At 40.6% G+C, this 12,707-nt stretch overlaps 1 protein-coding gene across 9 annotated transcripts in view; it reads left to right on the top strand.

Annotated features, from left to right (window-relative positions):
- Positions 1-5,311: 5,311 nt before the first annotated feature.
- The window catches only part of celf6 (CUGBP Elav-like family member 6), a 133,210-nt gene continuing 125,814 nt past the window's right edge, over positions 5,312-12,707 (top strand). For all 9 annotated transcript variants that reach the window (XR_011080146.1, XM_068603869.1, XM_068604125.1 and 6 more), the window contains exon 1: positions 5,312-5,706. Coding sequence is in view for 8 of the 9 variants with exons in the window: in XM_068603869.1 (XP_068459970.1) it covers positions 5,457-5,706 (250 nt within the window). In the remaining variant the exon portion in view is untranslated. The remainder of the gene's footprint in view (positions 5,707-12,707) is intronic.

Below are 12,707 nucleotides of genomic sequence, written 5' to 3' on the forward strand. Positions count from 1 at the left end.
GAGTCCATCACCCCCTTGACCTCCTCACCTCGACTCACCATTCAGCCTCTCACCCCATTGACGTCGCAACAAAGCTTTATGCCATATGCTGCTGAGGCATGGTTTTTCTTAACTCACAACAATGTAATTACCCTGCAACTATTTAGTCCTGAAGCTTTCTGTGCACATGAGCATGTGGATGTGTGTGTGTGCGAGTGTGTTTGTGTGTGTTAAACTTTTTGTTGGATAAAATAACTAGGTCACCTTATCAAAGAGAGACCATGAAACAATGTAGTTCTGAATGGCTTTGAAAACAACTCTGATACATTTCGCATCAAAAGGATACACTACAGTTATATAATACACCCCTGACGCATTATTGCGTCTTTCACGAAAGATATAGACGACTATTGTTATTTCAGAGACACAATACAACTTTTTTTTTCTTTTTCTTTTTTTTTTTTTACAGTAAATGCTAGTCGTAACTTTTTAAAGTTTTAAAAAGTTGTTTGAACAACTGTTAGAAATGGTGCTCTCAAACAGCCGTAGGTACTTTTTTAAATCCATATCAGATGAATCTAGGTTGGCAGAAAAGTGACATTAGTTTTGCAACAACAGCCTAAGGGAAGGGGAGTGGGATGAGAGGGTATGTGTGCATGTATGTACACCACATATCCACACACAACATTACTGAGTTGGAAAATACAGCTTTCTGTTGGACTCTAGTGTAATTTAAACGGGCACATCAGCAACACTTTCAATCTTAAGAACTTGCACCCACTCTCTGCTCACCATGTATTTATATAACTTTTTATTTTACATGATTCTAAGATGACCTCAAGCCTACCGCTGGATAACAATGTCTTTCAAATGTAAAGCTGCCGTAGATGTTGAGGGATAACCAGAGAGATCATTTTAACCAACCGACATCAAAGCTGCAGAGTCATAGTATACATACGCAATGAGATACAGTAAATACCTCAGCAAGAACAAAAGTAAAGTAGTGCATGAACATGCAGGAGCAATGGAAGTAATGTCAATGTGGCTGTCCTCGCAGGAGGCATACACAGAGTATTCTGGGATTCATTAGCTGCCAGAGAGTGGATGACTCATTGTGGTCTCCCTGACCTCTCCTTTTTTCTCTCCCTCATTTATTCACTACCTTACATAACTAGTTAACTTAAACATGCAGTTAGAGACCTCTTTATCATTCAACAAAACATCAACAGCAGCATAGACAAAACATCAATATAGAGGTAATCTCTCTTTTCAAAACTTAATATACCAAAAAAATTGCTTAAGACTTGACCAACAATCATTCCTGCATTTTCCCTCATGCACAAAAGAAAATTAACTGGCAAGAAAATGTGCTTTAAGACAAATTATAGCTCTGAGTGAGTGATTCTTTATTTCGCAGAGACCGTGTGTGTGTGTGTGTGTGTGTGTGTGTCTGTGTGTGTGTCTGCGTGTGTGTGTGAGGGGGGCACTGCACCCCTCCTTCAGGGAGAGACTGCAATTGAGGTTTGAGGCTGCTCTGGTATTACCATATACACTCACGGATTCACAAAAAAATACTGTCACACCTCATACTGGTTGTGCCATGAATATCAATGGATGCTCTCCTTTTGGACTCACTCTACAAAACAGACAGTGAAAAATGTTCATGCATGACTATGTTCCACCTGGCCCACTCCATATATCCAGTTTAATGGGATAATGAACACACAGTATAAAGGAATTGTGCATGACACCAAGCTGCTTTGCACAATGCATGACTTATGTCACTGATTTTGCTCCTTCAAGGGACTATATTTTTGGGAGCTGTTTCAAGTAGTGTGTCTGTGACATTCCAACAAGTCACCTTGACAGCGGTGTGAATAATTTTGGTAATAAAATACGGAAATGGCACTCAGGACTACAGTTATTCTATGTGAAATACTCAGGGTAAATATTTTTTTGCATTAGTCTGGAAATTATTTTGCTGACACATTTTCCGCGTTCACGCTCACTCCTGATTCCAATCCTAGTTGGCCCACTGAGGGAAAACCCTTGCTCATTGCTAACAGGCAAATACAGTTTCCATCTAGAAATAATAATTATATAATTTGAGGGAAATGTGTCTTGAGGTGTGCAAGATTAAGAGACTTATTTTCCACAGTTTTGTTCTTCTTGCGACTTCACAAACACAGCTGGAACTATTCTTGCTGCTCTTTTGTTTGAAAGGAGAGCAATCGACAGAGGTGCCCTGTTCAACCATCCAGGTACTGAGCTTGGCACAGACAAGAAGAAGAACCCTGTCAACCTTTCTGATACGCTTGCCTGTGTTCGAACAAAGAGGATGCTTACAGACAGGCATAATTGAAGAGATCATGCAGTACCTGCATATCCTCCTGCCAAACAGTTTCCAAGTATTCGCAGCTGTGCAGGCAAACTATCCCGCAGAGAAATGACAAAAGCAAGGAAACAAAAATCACAAAGCCAATAAGCAGCACTGAAGCTAAATTAGCGATGTCTTTGTGGGAAAGAATGGCCCTGATGGTATTGACAAGAGAGACCCGTTGTGTTTTTGCTCCCCATTCAGAGCGAAAAACTCTGCAGGATTTTTTTGAGATGGTCTACAAAGACATGAATAAATAGAAAATAAATAAATATTCATAACAAAGCCAATGCAGTGCCAGATGTTACTGTTAGCTGCTCTCAGACTATCCCCAAAGATCACTCACTCTGACAGGCATCACGGGTGAACATGAACACACACACAGCCAAACACACACACACACACGCTTGTAAAGTGAACAGTGAATAGCTCATAATCCATCAAAGCTGACTTCTAAGCTACCAAGTGACCACAGATTTTCATTGGCCACACAATACAAAATGTATGTGCTTGTAATACTGTTAGATATTTTCAAAAAAGGTGGTCACCCCGTTGTCTATTCATGACAGATAAGATTCCCCGGATAACAAAATGTCTAAGTAACTCGCAGAAGGCATTTAAATGTCAAATTTGCATCAATATTAAGGGGGAAAGAAACTGGTCAGCTCAATGACTGAGTCATAGGAGATGCTGATTTTGTTGAATTAGTCAGGACAACGGTTATTTTTAGTCATTTCTATACAATACATGTAGAACAGAATACTGTTTGTTAATTTTCAGGCAGACAGACAGACAGACAGACAGACAGACAGACAGACAGACAGACAGACAGATACATAGACAGATACATAGATAGATAGATAGATAGATAGATAGATAGATAGATAGATAGATAGATAGATAGATAGATAGATAGATAGATAGACAAATTGATTATTGTGAGGCAGCTGTATTCTACTAATTAGAAAAAGCAACAGAACAAAACTAATCACTACAATTTAATTACATCTTTTTACAAGCCAATTAATTCTGACCTAACAGAGGTTAGGCATGTCGGCTGAAGGCATTTCAACACTGGACACGTAGTTTTTTGCGATCTTCCTCTCGTTTCTTGCCCAAATCCACAAGAGGATCAGAGGTCAAGCTCAGTTACAGAACAACACCTCTGGAGTTGTAAGAGACTCCATGACTTGTTCAAAGACCCTTAAACACAGGACAGCTTATTACTCTATTATGCTAGCATGCAGCCCTTAATAACAATTATCATTAGGAATTTCCAACATGCAATCGATCATTGATACACGATACCCATAAGTGCAGTCATATCAAGCATAATTACTCATATCAGTGTGAGTCGGACTGCCCTTGTATTGATGTTATATTCCCATCTGCACTAATTAGACCTTTCTGTGTGCGAGTAACGCAACACTGGCAGTGCACATGCTCACTCGCATGAATAACAAAACTATTCTGAAGAGTGGCGTTGAATGCATCATTCCTTGTGTGAAGTGCGGGACAGACAAGTTTGGAAATTGTGCACAGCAGAGGGCGTGGAAAACGTGTCGCGCAAACATGTTCTGTTAAAATTGTAGCTCCAACAATCTATTTCACGGTCTCTGAATGGCAGTGTTGATTCAGCACCACGGACAGTGACACACGGCAGCTCTGATTCCTGAGGTCTGAGCTGACATCATTTCCAACCACAATGGTGTATTTGTCTCTGCCTCTGTGTACAATGCACTGTTTAATTATGCTACACTCAAAATACAGATGTGTGTTACATTGCATCATGCTGAAATCTTTTTAATTATTCACCTGAATATGCCTTTGATCAGAGCACCTGACCAAGCTTACATTTTAAGAAGCTGAGGGTTGAAACAAATGATAAATATGCTCTAAAAATGACCAGTGAGCTAACAAACTTCCCACTGATATGTTGGAGAAAAACATACTCTAAAACACAAGGGAAGATCATAACACGATGCATAGATATTATGCCATTAGTTGGTGACAGAATGGTAACAACTGTCTGAATCGTTCTTTCATTTTGAACCTTTTGGAGTTTTGTCATCAAATACTTACTGGGAAATTCTAATATTCTCAACAAGAATATATGTGTTTTAAACCCAGTTTATAGATTAAAGCATGTGATATTTGGAATTGTAGTATTTATGCCTAAAATGTCCCTTGACTTCTATAAAAAATAGATATATTAAAAATAATATGAGACCAGTAGACCACAGTACTAGAAGTGGTTCTCAGTCGTCCCAGGTAGTTAATCGCATTCACCTGCCGTCCCTATTAGATGGTTAGAATGAAACGCAGCAGGCCCCTGGCTCCCGAGGTCCAGGATTGAGAACCACAGCTGTAGAGAACATTTCTACAAGGCTTCACAGCAGTGTCTTTCATGAATAGTCCTCCGGACCTACATCCCTGCGGTTTTCTTCTTAAACATCTGACAGGGACTTTTTAGGCCCAGCATGCCAGATGAATGCAATTATTTAGCAGCACACCTGGGTTTGCCTGACCAGAAGTGTTACGACGACGGGGCTCTTTGGTGCCGTCAGTCGTCGAAAATGTATTTAAGATATACATCAACAGCCATAAAGAAGACTTTTTCCAGGAAAGCATGAATCTGCCATTTGCCCTGTTTTGATGTTCCAAGCTTTCCACTCTAAATAAATGTTTGCATTCATATTCTACCCTGTGGAATCTCAGTCCTCCTGCTCTCCCATTGGTCTGGCCCGCGCTCATTATGCAAAATATGTGGTGGGCGTGGTCGGTTCATAAGAGTACGAGTTGACGTCACAGTTAGAAGAGGGGGGTGGGGGGGGGGCTTTAAATATGAAAACACATAAAGCATAAGAAAAAATAAATACGACTGATTCCAAACAAGGGGGGCGTAAAGGAAGTAGAGTGAGTAGGGAGGGAAAAGCGGTGGAGTCGGGAGACGATATAACGGGAGGGGGGAGTGTGCAGTTGACTACAGAGAGAGAGAGAGAGAGAGAGAGAGAGAGAGAGAGAGAGAGAGAGAGAGAGAGAGAGAGAGAGAGAGAGAGAGAGAGAGAGAGAGCGCAGCTCGCCGGCCCATTGAGGAAAGATGGCTACAGTCACTGCAAACGGATTGCTGCAAGAGAATGGATTCAGCACCACGAACAGCGCCGGCAGGATGAACGGGCTTACTATCGGCCAGAACACCATTCCAATGAAGGACCACGACGCCATCAAGCTTTTCATCGGGCAGATTCCCAGAAACCTGGAGGAAAAAGACCTGAAACCCCTGTTTGAGGAATTCGGAAAGATATACGAACTCACTGTACTGAAAGACAGATTCACGGGAATGCATAAAGGTTGGTTATTTCGGCATCTTTACTTTTGTGTTCCTTCAAACATCAGGAGAAAAGAGACAGAGAGAGAGAGAGAGAGAGAGAGAGCGTGAAAGAGAGCGAGGGAGGGAGAGAGAGAGAGAGATTGAGATAGAGAGAGAGAGCGAGAGAAATCAAAGAGCGTCCCAATTCAGTTGTGGGGCAGAGAGCATGAAAAGTGTGTTAATTTGCAGATGTTTGGGACGGAGTGGGAGTCCCGTAGAGCCTTCACACACACACACACACACACACACACACACACACACACACACACACACACACACACACACACACACACACACACACACACACACACACGCTAACACTTACACTCGTGAATCTAAGGCGTGAGAGGAGAACACGTGGACGTGAATTGAGAGTGGAGGGTTAATTGTTCCAGCGTCCAGACAATCCACGTGAATACTACAGCTGAAAACGCCTTTGTGTGTTTACATTGACTCTCGTGTGCTGGAGCATCCCAGTTTAAGGGGGCGGGACAGGCAAGCGCTGGATGCTGTGTTATTTCTACAGAAATATCGACACAACTCTAAAAGACAACATGAAATCCGTTCTTTTCCACACCACAGATCCATTTGCAGCACATTGTCGGAGATAAATAAATGCTTTCAGGAGAGCGGAAAGTGCAAATCATTATCAGGCAATCAGCATCCGTAATTAACGTGCTTCTGGCGTGCTGCTTTGACCTTTTAGCCTGCTAATATGTCGCCTACTTTTTGGACGTCATTATCTGTGGGAAATAGTATTTACACGGCAGCTGTGTTGTAATACCGCTGCGTGGGCGGGTTGCAGTCAGGAAGTACAAAGCGGGATAATAGTAGAGGCTGGGATCCAGCGTGCGTCGTCTTCTCTCTTGTTCCGTTCTCACCCCCCGTTGTCCCCCCCCTCATTGTCCAACACGAGCGGGATCAGTATTCACTTAGTAATTAGTCAAGGATCGATCAATTATAATGATAGTTATAACGGTGAAATACCAGAGAGCAGTTTGGGTGGGGGTGGGTGTAGTCACACATAAAATACAGTTCCTGAATTCAAAGTCCGAACTTATTGCTGTATGCACTTCTATGTGTGTTTTTTTATTATTTCTTTTTTTTACATATAATGTAGAAACGTATATAACACAAACCACATTTTGAAAGGAAGTAGCTTCATTCCGTTTTGCATTCAGATGTTTATCTTTTTTATTATTATTATTACAAGCCTTCAATTGCACTAGCTTTTCTAAGATGTTTATTCTTATTCTATCGTGGTTAAGGGGAATCAAATAACCATTCAAAAGTAAGAATACTAGTGAGTATTATCACTATCACTATTATTTTTTATAATTTCAGACTTTTTAGGCTTTTGAATGTTTTAAACATTTTTTTTTATTGGAATGGAAATACAAAATAAGGTCACACTTCCCGAACGACCCAAGTCATCATCAGCTAAAGTGCAGGGTTAGTATGACACTGGTACTGCTTGTTGTAATTTATAGTTTTTGTAGATAGTTGTTAATTATGTTGTGCATTTTAGATACAATTTCAAATCACTCACACACACACACACACACACACACACACACACACACACACACACACACACACACACACACACACACGTGGACTTTAAATCACGATCAGTTCACGCTCAGTAAAAAATAATGTCCTCACAAGGCAGGCACATTATGTATGATATGTTAGTCAGTCACTGCAGTTCATGATGTTATTGATCAGTACAAGTGAACTTTGGGAGAAATGAGTGTGTGCTCATCGTTGCTTTGTGCAGCCCTGAAGGTCTCCATGCGCCACCTGTCCCCCGGCCACAAGTCCACGGTGCTCAACCTCCACTTTCCGTTGTTGCTCTTTGGAGCCCGGTGATCGATTAAAACAATATTTCTGACGTCCGTGTTGTTTACGCCTGTCCTCAGCCATCCCTGAATGTCAACACTCCGGAGGATGGTTGCCTCCGGGCGGATAATCCTGTTCCAAAGCCAGACTGTATGCCCGTTCAAATCATCCCCCGCCAAGGCCACTCTGATGTATGCATAATGCCCACTTCATCTAGCATGACATTCAAAGTCACTTTGGGAGCACAAGCGTGCACTTTTAATAAGATTTCACCAATGCATTATATGGATGAGTTTTTCTTATTGGCCACTTACCTAAACCATGTTCATGCCTCACGCGTCGATGTTTGATACCTGTAGACTGAAGCAAGAAGAGAACTGGAGTAAGAAAATGGGATTAGTATCGTGAACAAAACAGAAGTATGTGTATCATGTGCTGTGTCACTCAAGGACAGCGGTTTAAAACACTGAATGAACGAATGCCCATTCTGAAACCGAGAAAAGCTTTTGCAGGGTAATTGAAGGTAAATTTATTACTTAACTGTAAAAGTACTTGGGTTTCTTCAAACTGAATTATATTGTAAACAACACACCAAGGTCAGCACAGAAGTCTCCTCGACTCTTAACTTTTTTTATTAACACTAATTAATGTGATTAATTTGACAAGCAATCCCATCTCAAAGCCCACTTACTGGCTATTGTCCGCAGACTTCATCAACGTAAAATGTAATTATTTAAGAAGAAAAGGTATATAAAACTACCAAAATCATACACAAGTCCACTTCATTAAATTTGAATGATAATAAAAAACATTATGAATAGTGTTATGAATAAATTAGAAAACGGTGTCTGTTTAACATTGTCCTCCTCATTTAGCATGCAGAAATCAATTGGAATACATTTTTTTATTTGTTTTAAGTTTTATATTTATAGGTGTGAAGCATTTAGGGGACTTTAGCGGCCATGTGGAATATTGTATAAAAAAGTTTACTTTCGTGTATAATCACCTGAAAATAAGACTCATTGTGTGTCTGTTAGAATGAGTTGTTTTTGTTATACAGAGCAGGTGATTTATAGACAAAGCTAGTGACCGGGTGGAAAGCGTGAGCTTTGAAAAGTGAACCTACCTGAAAGGTGCATTCTTTCAAATGGCCAGCAGGGGGTGGCTCCTCTAGTTGCAAAAGGAAGTCAGATTGTACGGAAATCTATGAGGAAATGACGCCTCTTCTAACTTGACTAATTATCTCAGTAAACATAAGTGTATGATCTCAATCACCAGTTTTAAGTCTTCTTCAATACAGCATGAATCTAACCTTTCACATTGTCTTTTCAGTTCGTGAAAGTTAACTGTAACATGTTTGGTTGTCTAAAAATGTGTTGTTCAGAGTTTAATTGCACTTTACTCCACCTTCTTGTGTCGCTTCTGGTCAAAACGCCAAACTCAAGGCTTCAAAACAGCAGCTCACAAACCAATGCACGACATCATTGAGACGAAGTCCACGTCCCAATTAGTGCAGATGCTGGAAATTAGAGCATCCATACATTTGCCTTAGCAGATACACCGGACTAAAAACAATGCTAAAGGGAGCGAATATTGGACTTACATTGATTAGATCTGTACACAAACAACTGTTTTTCAATATATTTGGTAAATCAACTTAAAAGGGTGATAATATGATGTGTTTAGTTAGGTTTTGCTTGGGCCAAGGGCCAAATAAAAAATAGTAATTGCAGATTCTAAAGACAATCTATAAAGAGGAAAATCATTTGCAGCGTCTTGGTCCATCACATCAATACAGTGAAACACTGTGTTTGTTCAAAACACCAATTTGTGAAAAACACACCGACATCTAATCATCCAGTTTTACAGTTGAAGACATTATGCTCTAATCCAAAAGGTTTCATTTTTTCAATTCATCATGGGCCATGACCATTTAACCTCTCTGGGTCCACTTCATGATGTCACGGACGATATAGATAGATGTTTGCGTTACAATAATCTCACTGTGCCCTCCGAGGTAAATTTTGTATTTGTGATTTTGGGCTATATAAAAGAAACTTAATTGAATTGAATTGAATTGAACTGTCTGCCGCCCACTAGCAATGTACAAACATCTTCACAACTTCACAACAGTCCATGGATTGTCTCTTTTGAGCCTGATGTTGTACTGCCTGGATGAATACATTGACAAATGTTACACAAGCTGTGTAACTATCATCAAGATAGACCGCCAGTTAGAAAGTGGTTTCAAACGTGGGGTTGTTCTCAAAAAAGGCAGAATATGCCAATGGATATTGGCAAGCTATGATGTCAAAGTCCTGGGAGGCTCCCAAACTTGTAACATTGTCACACATTCAATCCACATTTTTATCATAAATAGTACCACAAACATTTTTCCCAGCAGAGTTAATAGAATATAATCAGCTTGGCGCCACAATCCCTAAAAACATAAAGTTCATAAATATGGAGTGCAGTGCCATGAATTTAGCCCGACTGCGATTTTAAAATCCCTCTTTGAGCTTAGTTTGTGGTTGAGAGAGATTTGATTTGTTTCGGATAGATGATGTATATGGCTGTTGGCATCAGTTAGTAAACCGTGCCTAATGGATGATTTGCAGCACTACCTTTTTTCACAGCCTGAGTCCTGTGACAAAGAATTGCACCATAATTATGGATTTAAGGGCAGATCAAAATATGTCATGTTTAATCATGACTAATTCATGTGGAATGTACTGCATCACTTTGAACAGATGTTTTGTGCTTTGTGAATTCTTACTTTGGGCATTTAGGGGTTCTCCAGGGATTCATCTGAATATCTGGGGAATTTTGTATTTAATATTTTCCTGTCCACTTCAGTGGATTAGTGTTGCTGTGTGCGGATGTCTACTCAGAAGGCGTTTTTTTCTTCTTCTTCTTCTTCTTCTTCTTCTTCTTCTTCTTCTTCTTCTTCTTCTGCGTTTGTTTCTTTTAACGGATGACTATATCCTTTCCGTGGTTGTCAGACACTCTCGTTTTTAATGTCGATTCGATAGTTTGTGCGTCGGCAGGGAGCGTTATGCAGCATGTGGGATGACTTGACACTATTGGCGCGCACGGGCGCTCGTCAGTGTGTTGTGCAGCCAGGTCGTGCTGTTTAACATCCATCATTTCGCTGAGCACTACATTATCATAATACTTAGTGTCAGTGCCAGAACGCATGCATTGTTCAGACATGCTGAATGTTGGTGGGGGGCAAATCTTTTGCTTGAGTAGCGTTATCTATCAATCCGTCTCTGATGCTGAGAGCAGGGACTCTGGGCTGCACCACACAGCCAGGAGGAAGAGATACAAAGAGATGTTAAATATCCTCATCCATTCTCCTCTCCTCGGTAGGTCCATGCAGTGTAATTGGCTATAAATAGCCTGCCAAATTGACATAAAAGCCTCAGTAGGGCACTAATATCTAATTGCAAATGAGACATAGAATGGAACAACAAATTCTTTAACGTGTCTTTTCAATTCGTAGACAGTTTTGCGGTACGCCGTGAAATTCAACCCTGTTGCTTGAAAAAGAAATAGTTTGGAGACTTTAAGTAACGGCCACGAGGGGTTGCAGATCCGTGCCTGTATTGGGTTTTATCTACAGCATGAGCGTTGTCGAGGAAGCGTCGGACAGTGATTGACAGTTTGCGTAAGTTGAGTGACAGGTGTAGCGCAAGTCTACAGATGACCCCTTTGATCATTAGAAAGAGGGCTGTGTGTGAAGCAGACAGCTAACCGCTCCGAATGTAGATCGACTGAAAGATGCTTGGCAGGTAATAGTGTGGTTAACACAGAAACATGAAGCGGTTGATGATTCCTCACATCGTATTTGTCTCAGTACCCATGAGAGGGTCAGGCTGTCACATGCAACAGCATCCAGTTGTTTTACATAATTCCTTTTGCGCCTGTATCTTCTTTGGAAATTAATTTGCATTATTTTCCCACTTTAATGAACATTCTTGGATCAGACACGTGTGAGGAGACTGGAGAAGAGCAAATTGCTCATGATTCATGAATTCACCGCTAATGAATTGAAATTTTATACAAATTTGTTCTGGAGGTATTTCAATTACAGCTACCTGATGCCTTAAAAAAAGCACAATTTACTCTTAATGCCTGGATGCATGCAATTGTGAGCACACACTAATTTCCATTTTAAAACAAACTTTTAGAAGAAGCGTTACGAGGGGAGGGGGTTCTTTAAGTAATTACACGAAACGTGTCTCGCAAACGCAAATACATTTCCTGCTTTCTCTTTGAACTAGTTTACAGGCTTTACTTTTTCATTTGCCTTCAATATAATGTGTTGAACTTTTGCCCTTCACTGAAATTATAGTGTGGTAAATTGTCTTTGATTACCAAAGTATTATTTTCACCCCACTTAACCTGCTCATCACAGGAAGCCACCAGTCCTGTTGCCTCCATCAGAGACACGTTCTCCCACTTTTCTTCTTCCCATTTAATGCCCACGACTTTTCTCTAGTCTTTGGTCGACGATTTCATTTCAATCTTTAATTTAAAAAGCAACTTTTTTCTTCACATAATCTTCACTTTACATTACTGCTAAATACTTACAAGGCTTAAAAGACTTGTGTCAGTTCCTAAAGTTATGTAATACATCCCAGTGAACACAATTTCTGCTTTGTTTGTGTTTTGTGATATCATTGTGGAGACAGTTTAAATCAGTGTGCACTTTCTGCTGCATTACCACTGCACACTAAAAGTGGTATGTTTTGGAAAGCTCAATTTGTATGAGTGCACATACTACCAAGAGGACAACAATGTGGGATAAAAGTATGAAAGTAATCCCATGCCAATTAGTCATTTTTACATTTTAAGCTGACAGCCCGAACCTGCTACCAGCTGCTACGTCCTTGTTGCCTCTCCTCAAACTGTATCATTGTGTCTCTCCTCATGCTCTCCAAGCTGAATGCTCATCTGTTCCACAACTGGCTTTCTCAGTCGCAGAGTCCTTTGGGTTTAGGATGTCCCCTGAGCCAGCGCTGCTGGATACGAAGCTTTCCTAAAGCCCCGGCACTTTTCCAGCACCCAGAGGAAGCAGAGGCAGTCATGCAGCAGGACTGGATAATAAAAGGCGCTGCACAAAATATCCAGTTT

This window comes from Clinocottus analis, unplaced genomic scaffold (genome assembly GCF_023055335.1).
Source record: "Clinocottus analis isolate CAN_PGR_092001 unplaced genomic scaffold, fCliAna1.0.p SCAF_1, whole genome shotgun sequence".
Lineage (NCBI taxonomy): Eukaryota > Metazoa > Chordata > Actinopteri > Perciformes > Cottidae > Clinocottus > Clinocottus analis.